Source organism: Podarcis muralis, chromosome 10 (genome assembly GCF_964188315.1).
Source record: "Podarcis muralis chromosome 10, rPodMur119.hap1.1, whole genome shotgun sequence".
NCBI classification, from domain to species: domain Eukaryota; kingdom Metazoa; phylum Chordata; class Lepidosauria; order Squamata; family Lacertidae; genus Podarcis; species Podarcis muralis.
The window spans coordinates 74249602-74266792 of NC_135664.1; the positions used below are offsets into that span (position 1 = coordinate 74249602).

The window sequence follows — 17191 nt, forward strand, 5'->3', positions numbered from 1 at the left end:
ATTCATTACTCTTATTACATTTTCTTCCCACCTTTCCTAAAACAGCCAGAGGCAATTTAAGGGGGGGGGGGAATCAAATATATACATGGTTTTAAACCAGACTATGAACAGCAAATAATCCATATAATACTACCCCCACCCATTTTTTAGAAACAAAATCACCTGGCAAAATGCAGACCTGATTACATCTTTTTCCTGGAAAAAATACCTCTGTGAGCACAAGTTTATTACAATTTCATTTATTATTCCTGGGATGCGGTATGAAAGGTGAAATAAAAATACTGCGTTAATAAAGGGCATTTTGAGCCTTGAAAGCATATCTCAGCCACATTTGCAACATCCTTATTAGGCAGACCACTGTTACAATTTCCAGCTGGGGGAAAGGAGGAAGAAGACTGCCTACAAGCCAGGATGGCATTCAAATCCGCATGATGCTTCATCAGCTCACAAGCAGAGAGATATTAAGAGTACAGCCTTCCTCCAGATTAGTGCACCATTTGCTTCCCATGAGGAAGTTTGTTTTTAGTTTCCAGAAGATTTGCCTCTCCAGTCACCTGCAGGAAATATGGGAAACACCTTCCTGATTGATGTTGCTGTGGCAGACCCTGCCAGTGTCTCCAAGAGGTTGCAGGATACTTTCCTCAACATTGTATACCTGAAGGAGCGTCTCCACCCCCATCGTTCAGCCCAGACACCGAGGTCCAGCCCCGAGGGCCTTCTGGCGGTTCCCTCCCTGCGGGAAGTGAAGTTACAGGGAACCAGGCACAGGGCCTTCTCAGTAGTGGCACCCGCCCTGTGGAACACCCTCCCATCAGATGTCAAAGAGATAAACAACTATCTGACTTTTAGAAGACATCTGAAGACAGCCCTGTTTAGGGAAGTTTTTAATAAGCCAAGCCCTACCAGGCCCTGCCTGAAGACTGGCGAATTCCAGTGAGCAGAGAGGCATTTGTCAAAGAGAACACAGAGCAAACCAGGCAACTTCTGGCTGGACGGAATTCTTTCCTAAATGCAAGTCACCCAGAACACTGCCCTCGGGGGAGATGAGCGAGGCACGGTTGGAAGTTGATCCCACAAAGTCCTCCAAGGAGAAAGAGGAAGAGGATCAGTCATCGCGAACACTCAAAGTGGCAAGGTTTTACAGAGTATGTTGGCATGGGCAGAGGCAAAGCTGCCTGCTGCAACCACCTCTAAGACCATGCCTTGCTTTCGCACTGTTGGACCAGCCTCTCTGAGGATCCATGGACATTTAAAACAGGGGTAGGCAACCTAAGGCCCGTGGGCCGGATCCGGCCCAATCGCCTTCTCAATCCAGCCCACAGACAGTCCGGGAATCAGCGTGTTTTTACATGAGTAGAATGTGTCCTTTTATTTAAAATGCATCTCTGGGTTATTTGTGGGACATAGGAATATTGTCATATTTTCCCCCAAAATATAGTCTGGCCCACCACATGGTCCGAGGGATGGTGGACTGGCCCACGGCTGAAAAAGGTTGCTGACCCCTGTTTTAAAAGTACTGAGGTCCTGAGTGCAAATCCTGCATCTCTAGGCAGGGCTGGGGACTTCCCTTCCTTGAATCCCCAGGAAGCTGCTGCCAGTCTGTGTAGACAATACAGACCTAGTTGGGCCAAATGGTCTGACTCAGTATGAAGTAGTTTCCTATGTCCCTAACGTGGATTTCCCTCAGTGAAAAGGGTGCTGAAAGCCCTCATTGGAGTTCGCAACTGTTCAGCTGTGCATGTACAGAGTACGGCGAGTGGCAGGAGCTTATGCAAGGGAGGCTAAGAGTCCGACGCGCAGCTGCAGCACGAAGGCTTTGGGCTACACGAAGGAGAACAGCAGGGCTCCAGCAACGGGTCGCTGCCCCTCGCAAGCTGACTCTCCCCAAACTCCATCTGTTTATCGAAAAGCGCCTTCTGCAGACAGAGCTCCTTGAGGGCAGACAGGACGTCGGGTCCCACAGAGCCGCCTCGAAGGAGGTTGTAATTCTCTGCAGGATCTGACTCCAGGTCAAAGAGCAGCGGGGGTTCATGGCCCTTCAGGGGGGTCAACCCGTGGCAGTCCTGGTCGGGCGTCGTGTCGCTGTGGAAGGCTCCTGCAATGACACAAAAAGGAGAAAGGCCCCATCATTGCCATCCCAGGTCAGGAAGGGGTTCAGATGACCATAGGGAGAGCAAGGCAGGATCAAGCCCTGGGCTTACCTTGCGTGAAGAAGTGGGCTTTGTATTTTCCATAACGGACTGCGAAGACGCCGAGCGACTGGCTGGGGGCTGGGGGGTAATAGAACATGGTCTGACGGGGACTCTGAAAGTGGAGCCAGAAAGATATGCCTTGTGATATTTGGTTGAAAGGCAGCATATAAATTTAAGGAACAACAATATGGGGAGGGTAATATGCAAAGCATGAGATTTTCCACTTCATTGGCTGCCAAGAGAGAAAACATTGAGTGGGACGGCATCAGCGACAGGTCTGCTTTGTGGAGTGTAATCGACTGGTGCAGTCAAATGCAACATTCCTTCTTTCCCTAGAATGGGCACAAGCAGGGGGACATCCGGTCAGTGCAACTTCCTGTTCCACTGGTCTGGAGCATCCTCCCCCTGCATGTGACCAGGGAGATGGGCCTGGCTCTGGCTGACTCCATAAAAGAGACGAGTCATGCAGCCATCTCTCTCTCTCGATTCCACGCTGCTCTCCTGCTGCCATTTTTGATCTCTTGATGCTGTTCTCTTAATGTATTTTGCTGTCTGCTGGCTCTCAGCCAGCAGCGCATGGGCTTTGATCCTTACAAAGGATGTAAGCCACACTTTTCTCTGTACAGTGGTGCCCCGCAAGACGAATGCCTCGCAAGACGAAAAACTCGCTAGACGAAAGGGTTTTCCGTTTTTTGAGTCGTTCCGCAAGACGAATTTCCCTATGGGCTTGCTTTGCAAGACGAAATGTCTTGCGAGTTCTTGCGAGTTTGTTTCCTTTTTCTTAAAGCCGCTAAGCCATTAATAGCCGCTAAGCTGCTAAGCCGCTAATAGCCATGCTTCGCAAGACGAAAAAACTGCAAGACGAAGAGACTCGTGGAACGGATTAATTTCGTCTTGCGAGGCACCACTGTATTTGTAACTGCTAGCTAGAGCCTGCCTTTGGGGATCATACCGTGAACTGAATGTGAGTAAACCTCTTGTTACTTTTAAGGAGAGACTCTTGTGTCCTTATTCTTTTAAGAAGGATAAAAGGGGACACCAGGAATAATCCAATCTGCTTAACTAAAGAGATTCAAACTAATCTGCAAACTAGCTTTCTGCTCTGCTACATGTAGAGTGAGTGAAGGAAGGATAATATTTCATCGATATATCCTCTCCTACTATCCTTAACATTCCCACATGCTTAACCTAACCTTACCTGGAAGCACAGAAGTATCTGCTCCAGCAGCAGCAGCTGGACATATCAAGGGCCCCATTACCTTCAGTAGTTTAGGGCCTCATCAAACCTAAATCCAGCACGCTTCTCAAACTAGGTAGCACAGCTGCTCTCCAGCGTCAGCAAGCTCCCCCCAAGCACCACGGCCTCAGAGATTCGCTCGACGCCTTGCGGTCCCTCAAATGGTGTCAGAGGGAACGTGGTGGAACTGCTGCAATCCCGGAAGACCAGTCGGCAGTGGCACCACGGAAACAGGATGGAGTGCAGAGGGGTCAACGGACCACCCCGCTTCCCTGCCCCAACCTGCCCCCCAACCGGCAGCCCATTTCAATTCACGCTGACTGTGACGGCCGATGCTGAGACGGAGAAACCAACCGGAAGCTCACCTTCCCACTTCCAAAGAGGATGGGGCTGAGGTCGTAGCCGTCCAGTGTGACATTGGGGAGAGGAACCCCAGCCAAGGCCGCCACGGTAGGCAGGATGTCTAGGGTGCTGGCCAGCTCATGGGTCACACCTGAATGCAGAAACAGACAGGAAAAGAAGGGGCAGCGAAAGACAATGGGGGTATGGTACTTTATATTTTGGCGTTGACTTGTTTTAGCCCACCCGGGGAGGGTGTACCCCCTAGAAATCCATTAAAAATAGTATTGTAACACCCCCATGTAACTGACAGGCAATCAATACACCTAGTTTCGTCGTCAGCCAAAGCAACCCCTCTCCTGCCTGCCGGATTGTAAGCATGGCCTGCAAGGTCCAGGATGGGGAGACAGTCCTTAAAAAAAAATTTAAAAAGCAACCATGAGGTGCCAAGCCCAGAGTGGGAAGACATGTGCTGTAACATCCTCTGAACAAAAGGCAGGAAGGGTAGCCAGGGCAGATGCAGGCAGTGGCGTAGCAAGGTCAGGTGGTACCCGGTGTGGAAAATTTCTTGTCACCCCCTCCTCCCTTGAAATCTAGTTGGACTCCCAAGAGACTGTGATCTACTGACAGTATAAAAAGACTGGCTGTGATCTACCCATTGTCATTGCCAGGAGTTGTTGAGGTTTTTTTAGGGGTAAAGGTAAAGGAACTCCTGACCGTCAGGTCCAGTCGTGGCCAATTGTGGGGTTGCGGCGCTCATCTCGCTTTACTGGCCGAGGGAGCTGGCGTACAGCTTCCGGGTCATGTGGCCAGCATGACTATGCCACTTCTGGTGAACCAAAGCAGCACACGGAAATGCCGTTTACCTTCCCGCCGGAGCGGTACCTATTTATCTACTTGCACTTTGACGTGATTTGGAACTGCTAGGTGGGCAGGAGCAGGGACCGAGCAATGGGAGCTCACCCCGTCGCGGGGATTCGAACCACTGACCTTCTGATCGGCAAGTCCTAGGATCTGTGGTTTAACCCACAGCGCCACCCGTGTCCCTTTTTTTTAGGGGAGGGTTGGCCAAAGTTCTTGAGCTTCTTTTGGGGTTACAGGCTTTGGGTCCTGAGTTGAGGGAGATTCTCCTTCTCTTATTCCCTTCGCCCTTGTTCGCTTGCCTGCCTCCTAAAGCAGCCAGGGAGCGCGGGGCTGTCAAAACGGGGGGGGGGGGGGGAGGCTGCCGGCAAAGTGGCCCAGATCCATCAATTCCCCTGACAGATTGCAGTAGGCGGGAATCGCAGGCATGCAGTGTGCCGAATGTCACCCCCCTCGGTAATGATACCTGGGGCGGCCCGCCCCCATTGCCCCCACCTTGCTCCACCCCTGGATGCAGGACTGCACCTGCTCTAGCGGTTGCTGCAACCCTGAGGCCGCAAGGGCCGGACGTACCTGGGGCAATGCGGCCTGGCCAGTAGGCCACAGCAGGCTCCCTCACTCCACCCTCATACGTTGTGCCCTTGCCACACTTGAGGTGGCCAGAGCTGCCTCCTCGGGACATGCGCATAGTTTCAGGGCTGCAAGCGAGAGGAAATGAACATTAGGATGCAATATTCCCCCACCCCACCACTTTTTCATTTAAAACATTTTCTAAATTACATTTCAAAATATTCATTTAAGCAACCTTAAATCAATAAATTCCCTTTTGTTATTTCCATGGTTCATTTTACATACCTTAAATGTAAAGGGACCCCTGACCGTTAGGTCCAGTCAATACCGACTCTGGGGTTGTGGCGCTCATCTCGCTTTACTGGCCGAGGGAGCCGGCGTACAGCTTCTAGGTCATGTGGCCAGCAGGGCTAAGCCACTTCTGGCGAGCCAGAGCAGCGCACAGAAATGCCGTTTACCTTCCCGCCGGAGTGGTACCTATTTATCTACTTGCACTTTGATGTGCTTTCGAACTGCTAGGTTGGCAGGAGCAGGGACTGAGCAACGGGAGCTCACCCCGTCGCAGGGAACCACTGACCTTCTGATTGGCAAGCCCTAGGCTCTGTGGTTTAACCCACAGCACTACCCGTGTCCTTTTACATACCTTACATCTCTACATATTTTACATGAACTAAACCGTTCTGTAATCAATTGCTACATCCATCAAATCTTATTTGCACTGTCGAATTTATCTTAATGCTACCAGTGTTTTCAAATGAACACAATTTTCACCCATATATTCAGTAAACATTCTCCAGTCTTCTTTAAATGTTTGTTTTTCTTGTTTTCTTATTCTATATGTTAGATATATTCCATCAGTTTAAGTTACCATTCTTCTTTGGTTGGGACCTCGCTCCTTTTCCATTAAAACATCCCCTTTCTAACAAACGTGGTGCAGATCACTTGCGTCTTACGCAGGGATTAATGTCCCAGGGCTGTGTGTATAAAGCCAAAATTGCGTATGGTCAAAACAACGCCTTGGAAGTGCCCCTGTGCGATCATCTTTACCTTCCAGAGCCGGCATGCCAAAAGGGTCTTAACCCCTCACCACAAATGGGAAAGAAAGCTTTCAAACACTGAGTTTACTTACTGGTCTCTGGGAGGCTCTTGCGAGATTTTGCATGGCCATCGCAAGATCTCACGAGAGCCTCCCAGAGCCCAGTAAGCAAGTCTGAGAGTTTTATTGCTCTTTCCGCACTGGGGAAACCCTGTGCAAAAAGAGCTTTTAAGCTCTCTGCCTTCCATGTGTTTAATTTGTGCAATGTCAACCGCATACAGTTGAACTTGCATGTGTTCAATGCACATAAGTTGCCTGGAACTCAAAGCTCCCCAAATTCTGCAGCCATATCTTATGGCCAGATGGAGCAATTTGCCTTCAAGGAGCTCAGGAGCTCGGCCGTAGTCAAAAAGTATATTAAGGCAGCAGAACTAGTCTCCAATGTCAGCAACTCACTGTCCGTCCTAATCAAATCCGCAACAGTCTTTGCCAATCTTTCCTGCTTCCCGAGCAAAAAAACCTTTGAGACCCAGCTCTGGGTTAGATATCTTGGAGATGAGAAGCAGCCTCACCCGTTGTCGGCAGTGAAGAACACCAGGGAGTTTTCGGCTACCCCGCTGTCCTGCAGCGCTTGCAAAATGTGCCCCACGGATCCATCAAACTCAAGGAGGGCATCTCCGAAAGGGCCCCTGGGCGAGCGGCCTGCGTATTCTTGGCTCCCAAACTGGGGGTAATGCGTGTGCTGTGGATGAGTAGAGAAAAAGGCACTTGTCAATGTTCCTAACTTCAGCAGAATAGTTTCACCAGGAAACCTCGGAAGAGCCTTGCTGGTTCCAGTGACCAAGGTGGTCCAGCCAGACACCTCTGGGGAGCTTGCAAGGACGATGCAGGAGGGACTAGCTCTCTCTCCTGCTTTAGGCATCCTGGCTCATTGCAGTTGACAGAACAGATGCTGTGAAATTAAAACTATGTGTACCGCCATGCTCCACCCCCAGCTTAATTTGTCCAAAAGTTGATCTCTACCATTCCCATTTTTCTGGCTGGGGCTTCTCTGTGGTGGCTCCCTTGTTATATACAGTGGTACCTCAAGTTACAAATGCCTCAGGTAACAAATGCTTCAGGTTACAGCGGCAGCAAGAGGCCCCATTAGCGAAAGCATGCCTCTGGCTAAGAACAGTTTCAGGTAAGAACGGACCTCCGGAACAAATTACCGGTAAGTTTGTAACTAGAGGTACCACTGTATAAGTCTTTCCATCTGGAGATATGCCCCCCCCCCCATGACTTCTAGGAGACAACTTAAAGAAACACATTTTCTCACAGGCCTTTGAACTGATTATAAGGCTGCTGCAGCATTACTAACTGGTTTAATCGCCTTGTTGCAGTGTTTTAATGGTGTTTTAACTTCATTATTTTGTTTTGTTCCCACTAAACACCAGGAAGAACTTTCTGATGACGCAAGTCATACAGTAGCAGAACAAAACAAAAAAATTCCTTCCAGTAGCACCTTAAAGACCAACTAAGTTAGTTCTTGGTATGAGCTTTCGTGTGCATGCACACTTCTTCAGATACAGGTATCTGAAGATTCAGGTATCTGAAGAAGTGTGCATGCACACGAAAGCTCATACCAAGAACTAACTTAGTTGGTCTTTAAGGTGCTACTGGAAGGAATTTTTTTTGTTTTGACTATGGCAGACCAACACGGCTACCTATCTGTAACAGTAGCAGAACAGACCATCTACAATAGCAGATGATGGGCTTTCCTTCCTTGGAGGAAGGAAAGTAGAGGTCGGATGGCCATCTACCATGTATGTTTTAGTTAAGAGTCCGGCATTGTGTGGGGTTAGGCTAGAGGACCTTCAGAGTCCCTTCCAACCCTTACAATTCTTTGTTAAAGACAGGGGCAGCCCAGCAGTGCTCTTAACTGCCCGCACCTGGTGGTCAGAAACATGCAGCATTTTATATTTATAAAATCATTATTTGGCAGCAGAAGAGCCTTGAGGTTTTGAGAAGGGTCTGGACCATCAGAAATGTGCATACATGTGATTATTTTGCAGGATGCATCACCCAAGGGTGGGGCTAAGCATGATACGGGGAACTCAGACTATTCTTTTAAAGCACCCAACCCTTTTTCAAAAGCCGCTCAAGACAAGAGACTTGCAGCAGTTCTGCTCTTTGTGAAGAAACACCTGCTGCAGTTATCTCCCGCTTGGACTACTGCAATACACGCTACGTGGGGCTACCTTTGATGGTGACCCAGAAACTACAACTAATCCAGAATGTGGCAGCTGGACTGGTGACTGGGAGTGGCTGCCAAGACCATGTAACACCAGTCCTGAAAGACCTACATTGGCCCCCAGTACGTTTCCGAGCACACTTCAAAGTGCTGGTGCTTTAAAGCCCTAAATGGCCTCAGTCCAGTATACCTGAAGGAGCGTCTCCACCCCCATCACTCAGCCTAGACACTGAGGTCCAGCTCCGAGGGCCTTCTGGAGGTCCCCTCCCTGTGAGAAATGAGGTTACAGGGAACCAGGCAGAGGGCCTTCTCAGTGGTGGCGCCCGCCCTGTGGAACAGCCTCCCATCAGATGTCAAGGAAATAAGCAACTATCTGACTATTAGAAGACATCTGAAGGCAGCCCTGTTTAGGGAAGTTTTTAATGTTTGATGTTTTATTGTGCTTTTAATATTCTGTTGGGAGCTGCCCAGAGTGGCTGGGGAAACTCAGCCAGATGGTTGGGGTATAAGTAATAAATAGTAATATTAGCTTCAGAGGGGAGCGGGGTGCATCAAAATTCCCATCAACAAGAGAGGTGGAAGACCATGTGGCCGCTCATTCTTGCCTGTGTGGCATACAAGCACATCTCACACAGCAGCAGGCAGCGCTGGAGCTCTGCTGGACTCCAGAGAACAGGCTCCAGCCCATCCGAAGGACAGGAATAAAACTTAACTGCCTGGGTTCTTTGCCCCAAGCCTGCACAAAGAGCTCTGGAACTTACATGGGAGGCATAATATAGCAGGAAGGGCTGGTTGCGCCGTGCGCAAGCGACAATGAAGTCTCGGGCAAAGCTGTTGTAGAGAGGCTGCAAGTGTGGGAAGGACACAGGTTGCTGTATGATGCTCTGGTTCCAGAACAGGGGGACGGGAACCACTCCCTGGTCGCAGGTCCCAAAGCAGGGCGTGTCCGGGGGGAAGCAGGTGAGGTTCTGGCAGGGACCCTGAAACAGGATGAAGAAGGGGAAAGGCAGTGTTATCACAGGAGAGAGGAGCAGTCAGAACATGCCAGAGGCACAGAATGCACACAAAACCACAGGCGCTCATTGCCTTAGAAGCCCATTTAAGGGTTGCCACTCATTGTTCTAGCTCCACCAGCACCACTCCCATATGGGCAATGATGAAGTTTAACCTTAATATTTCTCTCTCTCTCACACACACACACAAACACGCGGCCAGATTTAGGTTTGATGAGGCCCTAAGCTACTGAAGGTAATGGGGCCCTTGATATGTCCAGCTGTCCTTTGTCAACAACAAATTGTCACTGTTTTGTGTGTTGACTGTATGCTATATGGTAATTGATGGACCTCATAGGTATCTCAAGCCATTTGCACATGTTGGCATGCAACTAGTCCACGCAGAATGTAGGCACCCTATATATAGAAATATACCTGAAGGAATGTCTCCACTCCCATCGTCCAGCCCGGACACTGAGATCCAGCACCGAGGGCCTTCTGGCAGTTCCCTCATTGCAAGAAGTGAGGTTACAGGGAACCAGGCAGAGGGCCTTCTCAGTAGTGGCATCCGTCCTGTGGAACGCCCTCCCACCAGATGTCAAGGAAATAAGCCTTTAAAAGACATCTGAAGGCAGCCCTGTTTAGGGACGTTTTTAATATTTAATGCTGTATTGTTTTTAACACTCGATTGGGAGCCGCCCAGAGTGGCTGGGGAAACTCAGCCAGACGGGCAGGGTAAAAATAATAAATTATTATAATATTATTATAGAAAGGAACAAACTAGTGATATTTTAGGCAGCAGGCTAGCAGGCGGGGCCCATGACTTACATCAGAGGAGCCTACACAACACAAAACACTGTTGCTGTATGTAGGTTTTATTTTATTGGTTTTTTATCTTACATTTTTGAAATGTACATGCAAGTTTTTTTCCTTTAATTTTTTTTGGGGGGGGGGCCAGGAGAGTGGGGCTCTAAGCTAGAGCTTGTTTAGCTTATATGTAAATCTGGCACTTCTCTCTCTCACACACAATTCATCAACATTTCACAGCGAAGAACTTAACAAGAGCCTTGCCAGAGCAGACCAAATGCCCGTCCAGACCAGCAGCCCATTCCCAAGAGGGGCAACTATGTAGATGCTCCCAGGAAACCCCCAAATTCCAGGCCCAAAGGCAACAGCCTTCTCCTGCTGTCGCTTCCCAGTAAATAGGGCTCAAGGCCACATTCTGAAATGTAATGTTTAAAGTTCATGGCGTTGTTAATTTAATGCTTAAAGATCCCTGCATTGCAGGGGAATGGACTAGATGAATCTCAGTATCCCTTCAACTCTACAGTTCTGTGATTTGTTTGTGAGAAGCATTTTCCAAAGAATTAAGTGATATTGTATTGCCAATATAATATCAAGGTAAAGGTAAAGGAACCCCTGACCATTAGGTCCAGTTGTGGCTGACTCTGGGGTTGCAGGACTCATCTCGCTTTATTGGCTGAGGGAGCCAGTGTACAGCTTCTGGGTCATGTGGCCAGCAGGACTAAGCCGCTTCTGGCGAATCAGAGCAGCGCATGGAAATGCCGTTTACCTTCCCGCCGGAGCGGTACCTATTTATCTACTTGCACTTTGACGTGCTTTTGAACTGCTAGGTTGGCAGGAGCAGGGACCGAGCAACGGGAGCTCACCCCGTCGCGGGGATTCAAACCGCCGACCTTCTGATCGACAAGTCCTAGGCTCTGTGGTTTAACCCACAGTGCCACCCGCATCCCAAGGTAGTCAGGTTGAAATCCGAACCTGCTGAATTCAGTGCTTTTCTTTTTTTATATAAAAAAATGAACAAACCACCAAATTCACAGCGAATGCTGTAATTGAGGGGGGAAACCTTGCATCTCCCCAAGCAGATCTGAGTTAGACCTTCTCATCAAAACTGCTTCAGCTGTAGCCTAAAGCACAAGGGTCTCCTAGCCCAGCTGTCCTCCTTTCCTGCAGCGACGCCAAGCCTCCCCCCTTCTGAGCCTGCGCTGCTCCCTGCTTTGCCCACCGGGCCACATCTCACCTGGTCATGCGAGTAGGGCACCCCCAGGAAGTGGTCGAACCCTTGGTGCGTGGGCAGGAACGTCCCATTCGGTCCAAGGCCCAGGTGCCACTTGCCTACCATGGTGGTGGCATAGCCTCGCCCCTTCAGCAGCTCCGCCAGAGTCACCTCGGCCAAGGGGAGGCCTCCTCGGGAGCCAGGGTAGAACACGCCGGGGTAGACGCCGGAGCGGGTCTGGTAGCGACCCGTCAGCAGGGCTGCCCTGGAGGGGTAAGAGCAGGTAGGAAAGACACCAGACTTCTGGGCCAACAGCCAGGCAGTCACCTAGCTCCAGCCAAACCCCACCCACTCCAAATGAACATGCAGTCACCTGCCCACTCAAGGAAAGGTGCCCCAGGCAGCGCCAAATTTAGGGCAATCTGGACAGTTACAATTCTACCAAACGCAGGAATTTTCAGCATGTAACCCAATTTTAAGGGAGCAGGTTATATTCCGGTATTGTCTTTCCTTCCCCCCCCCCCCCATTTTAAAGGTGTGGCTTATTTGCGGGCCAATACGGTAATAATAATACCCAATAATAATGACTCAAGGTTGGAAGGGGTGCCCAATTTTGTCCTTGCTCAGGGTGCCATATTACCAAAGTCCACCCCTGCCCAAGGACTAAGGGAAGGGAGCGATAGAACATGCAAGAACCAGTCATCGTGTGTGTACTGGTGTCCAGAACATTTTACGGTTAGCATAGTCTGTATAACTGCATATCTGGGGCGTGGGGAGGAGGGACTGAGTCCGGGAAAGATGACTGTCCCCTTTGGTGTGACTTATGTCACATTAACTAGCTCCCAACAATTGATCAAGAAAGGGAGATGGGGATTGGCGTACCGGGAGGGGCTGCAGACGGGGCTGCTGCTATAGAAGTCAGTGAACCGTAGGCCGGCGGCCGCCATCTTGTCCAGGTTGGGTGTCGAGGAGGTGGGGTGCCCATAGCTGCCCAGATCTCCAAAGCCCAGGTCATCGGCGAAAATGAGGACAATGTTGGGGGGCTGGCTGGCTGAACTCAGCGGAGCCAGGACCACCAGACACAGAAGCGCAAGTCCCAGAGAAGGCATGGCTAATGAAGGCGTGTCCCCAAAGACCGTCCCTGGATGCTGCCCAGGTACTTAATGTCAAGGTTGGTGCCAGGAAGCCTGTTGGCCTACAGTCAGAAGAAGCTTTGCTGGAGTGACTACAGAGACAGGGCAGGAACCAAAATATTCTAGCCTCTCCAGCTCAAAACAACCATTGCCTCTTCTCAGCTACCTGCACTCTAGAATAGCAAATTCACAGCACTAGGAGGTTGTCACGGATAATCCTCCTCTTTGAGGCAGATGGCAGGTGCTCTGTAGAAGACAAGTCTGCAAGGAGAACCGACAGCTCGGCAGGGATGGAGATATTGAAGAGTGCATCACTCAAAACATGAAGACCAAAGAAAGAAGACTCTCTTAAAACAAAAGAAGAACGCTGCTGCATCAAGCCAAAGGAGGCCCATCTAATCCAGGATCCTGTTCTCACAGGGCCAACCAGATGATCCAGTAGGGAAGTCCCAAGCAGCATCCAAGCACAACAGCTCCTCTCCCCAGTTGGGAATCCCAGGAACTGGTGTCCTGATTCTGAAGAGCACAGCCAGCGTGGCTAACTAGCGCTTATCCACCATGAATCTGCCAAACCCTCTTTTAAAGCCATTTAAGGTGGAAGCCAACACTCTTTAAGGATACACAGAGTGAGGTAGGACTTTGTTTCGTCTGTCCTGAAATCTTCCAACATTCAGCTCCACTGAAGGGCTCTGAGTTCCAGCATTATAAGAGGGGGGAAAGAAACCTTTGCTCTTTCCACTTCCCCTACACCCATGTTTCCAACATTCATAGAACCTGTAATGAGAGACAAAAAAATGCATATGCCCTATTCTTCTCATTTTTCACAGGGATTTATAGCCAGCTCCACACTTTCTGTGTTTAACTTCCCTCCCCCCTGCCAGAAGAACTCCTGCAGATGTCCATACCATGAATATGATCATGTTTGCCACACCATTCCTGTGACTAACTGCTTTTCTAATCTAAAAAGCCACAAACATTGCAACTTTTCCACACAGAGAATTTCCGCTTCTCCTTTCCTGCCCTGTGTGCTGCTCTGCAATATCCCTTTGCAATATACTGACCAGGTTTTGATGCGGTCACAGCAAAGATGTGCAGAGCACATTACAAATGATCCGCAGTTTTGTTTTAGATCCTTTTCTTAAGGAACCCTAGCATGGAATTTGCCTTTTGCTTATATACACACTTGGTTAATGATCCCACAATGCCAAGATCCCATTCTCAGTAAGTCACTGCCAGGTCAGACGCTGTCAGCCTCTGTGTGAATTCAGGATCTGTCCTAGTTTCCATCAATTTACACTTATACCTCCCATTTTGTTGTCATCCAGTTCGGAGAAATCCTTCTGAAACTACACACAATTATTTTATGTTTCGACCACACGGAATATTGTGATGTTTTCTGGAAGCAGGACCACGTCACTGCTAACCCTTCCTTGAGATTATTTCTGAACATTTTTTTAAACAACAACAACACTGGTTGGGACTTCGGATTTTGGAGGCTCTGCTTTCTAAACCCCTCCACCAGCAAAACTCTCCACTGATTCCTACTCTTGTATTCCTGTTCTTTAACAGGTTAGCTGACCTTGAGCCAGACATCCTGGAGAGTGAAGTCTAATGGGCCTTAGATATCACTGCAAATAACAAGGCCAGTGGAAGTGATGGTATTCCAGCTGAACTATTTAAAATTTTAAAAGGTGATGCTGTTAAGGTGCTACACTCAATATGCCAGCAAGTTTGGAAAACTCAGCAGTGGCCAGAGGATTGGAGAAGATCAGTCTACATCCCAATCCCAAAGAAGGGCAGTGCCAAAGAATGCTCCAACTACCGCACAATTGCACTCATTTCACACGCAAGCAAGGTTATGCTTAAAATTCTACAAGGCAGGCTTAAGCAGTATGTGGACCGAGAACTCCCAGAAGTGCAAGCTGGATTTAGAAGAGGCAGAGGAACCAGAGACCAAATTGCAAACATGCGCTGGATTATGGAGAAAGCTAGAGAGTTCCAGAAAGACATCTGTCTCCTGAGAAATCTCTATGTGGGGCAAGAAGCTACACTTAGAACTGGATATGGAACAACAGATTGGTTCAAAATTGGGAAAGGAGTGTGACAAGGCTGTATATTGTCTCCCTGCTTATTTAACTTATATGCAGAATTCATCATGCAAAAGGCTGGGCTAGATGAATCCCTAGCCGTAATTAAGATTGCTGGAAGAAATATCAACAACCTCAGATATGCAGATGACACAACCTTGATGGCAGAAAGTGAGTAGGAATTAAATAACCTTTTAATGAGGGTGAAAGAGGAGAGCACAAAATATGGTTTGAAGCTCAACATCAAAAAAAGAAGATCATGGCCACTGGTCCCATCACCTCCTTGCAAATAGAAGGGGAAGAAATGGAGGCAGTGAGAGATTTTACTGTGTTCCCCAGCAAAACCCATGCAACTGGTTTTTTACATTCTCAAAGAACTCTAAACCTGTTCTTTAACAGGTTAGCAGCCCACATGAGGACACCTTTTCTCACTTTCTTGCCAAGTTCCCATGGGGTTAGGCACTTTGTGAAATCTAAGTACACCGTGTTCATCAGCAAAACCCACACAACTGATTTTTTACATTCTCAAAGAACTCTAAAAGCTTAGGGCTCATCCACACCCAAGGCTGGATTTAGGTTTGATGAGGCCTTAAGCCAGGCACCCACAAACTCAGCCCTCCAGATGTTTTGGGACTACAGTCCCCATCATCCCTGACCACTGGTCATGTTAGCTAGGGATGATGGGAGTTGTAGTCCCAAAACAGCTGGAAGGCCGAGTTTGGGGATGCCTGCCTAAGCTACTGAAGGTAATGGGGCCCTTTATATGTCCAGCTGTCCTTTGTCAACAACTATTTGTCGCTGTTTCCTGTGCTGAATATATGCTATAAGGCAATTTATGGACCTAATAGGTATCTAAAGCCATTTTTATTTTTTTTGCAGTTTATTTTTCCTTTAATTTTTTTGCGGCCCCCAAGAGAGTGGGGCCCTAAGCTATAGCTTGTTTAGCTTATGCGTAAATCTGGCCCTGATCCACACCCACCTTTGTTCCACATTTCTAGTTCCCTGTCTGAGTGCATATATATATATATATACACACACACATATATATATATATATACACACAGATCTGGCTGGCACAGGCCACAAAACCACAGCTCGCCCCTATACACGAAGCCAAGCCAGAGCACAACTAAATGCAGTACAGCCATCTTCTCAGAAAAACTCTTCACAAAGTTCAAGAGGTCAAGACACAAAGGCTTTAGCAACTAATCCATACCTAATGACCCACCTAAGTGGTACTCAGGATATCACTCAAGAAATCACTCAAGATATCCCTCAAGCAATTAAGGAACAAAAGAAGAAAAGTCACACAAGCCTGGGAACTTCCTCTCTGCCCAGAACATTGGAGGCTATACACCACACCTCCTCAACAGTATTTATAGGAACTCAAACACTGAGATCCTGCTCTGTTCCAGTAACAAGAAGCCGAAAGCACCAGCCTGAAGATGACGAGTGAGACCTCGTCGAAACGTCGCCTAGACACCCCAACTTTTACACGGGAAGACACCCGAGGACACCAAAACCTGCATATATATATATATATATATATATATATATATATATATATATATATTGCTTCTTCAGAAGCTCACCTCCGTCTAATCCAGTGGGGTCCCCCTCAGCCTCTGCATCTTAGGCCAGCTTCCAAAGCAGAGCTCCTAAATTAATCTTCCCGAGAAGCTCCTCTTCGTCCCCCACCACAAAGCCCACATCCTCCCAGAGCAACACTCACCCAACCTCAGAAATGCTCCAAGAATATGCCTGGAGTGGGGTAGGAGAACGTCCCTGGCGTTGCCTTGAGGCATCAGGAGGCGCAGGGTCCGGCCGCTGACTTCACGGGGCACGCCCACACTTTCACTTCCCCAGTGCTTCAAAAAGGTCATGGAAAAGCATTAGAGATGCTCAGTTACCTGAGGTTCTGCCCGCCCCACCCCCGACAAGCGGAAGCCCGCCCCACTCAACAAAAGAAGCGCAACAATTTGGGGGCGATCGCCGCCCTCCTCCCTAACCAAAATCCTGTGCACTTTCCCCGGCAAACGTCCCTGGGTCTTCCCCGAATCGAGTTTCGCTCCGAATTCGCTCTAGGCATGGCACCAGCAGAAGTGTGGCCACTCTCGAGCCCCGCCCGGGCATCTATCCCCCCATTTGCAGAACTGGGGGGAATCCGGGGCGCGAGAGCGCAAAGGGCGCGCGGAGGGGCATCGCGGTGCCAGCTGTGCCCGCAGAGAGAGGTCGCCCGCCCGCCCGCCCGCCCGCCTGTCCCTTTTCCCCCACGACCCGGCGATTCTGCCCAGACCGGGTGCAGCCCCGCCACGATCCGCCCGACCCTCCACCTTCCCTCCGCGCGCCTCGCCCATCGCGGGGAGACCCACCGGGTTGAGCGACAGCGGCGGCGACAGCTGCTCTTGCGCGCGCCCCCGAGATCCCGCGGCGCGGGGCAGGCTGGGACTTGCAGTCCCCGAGAGTTGGTGAGTCCGCTGAAGGGCGGGGCCCT

At 49.4% G+C, this 17191-nt stretch overlaps 1 protein-coding gene across 3 annotated transcripts; it reads right to left on the reverse strand.

Annotated features, from left to right (window-relative positions):
- Positions 1–223: 223 nt before the first annotated feature.
- Positions 224–17191, reverse strand: ARSA (arylsulfatase A). 3 transcript variants are annotated; one of them, XM_028746737.2, is made up of 10 exons: positions 17070–17191; positions 16430–16565; positions 12360–13384; positions 11502–11742; positions 9230–9448; positions 6808–6977; positions 5203–5327; positions 3795–3922; positions 2202–2304; positions 224–2095 (listed from the first exon to the last, which is right to left on the reverse strand). In XM_028746737.2, the coding sequence occupies exons 3-10, from the start codon at positions 12584–12586 to the stop codon at positions 1782–1784; spliced, it is 1527 nt and encodes a 508-aa protein (XP_028602570.2). In that variant the 5' UTR covers positions 12587–13384; positions 16430–16565; positions 17070–17191; the 3' UTR covers positions 224–1781. The 3 variants fall into 3 exon arrangements, with proteins under 3 accessions (XP_028602570.2, XP_028602573.2, XP_028602572.2); XM_028746740.2 differs by lacking the exon at positions 16430–16565 and having other exon boundaries at positions 17070–17147; XM_028746739.2 differs by lacking the exon at positions 17070–17191 and having other exon boundaries at positions 16430–16668.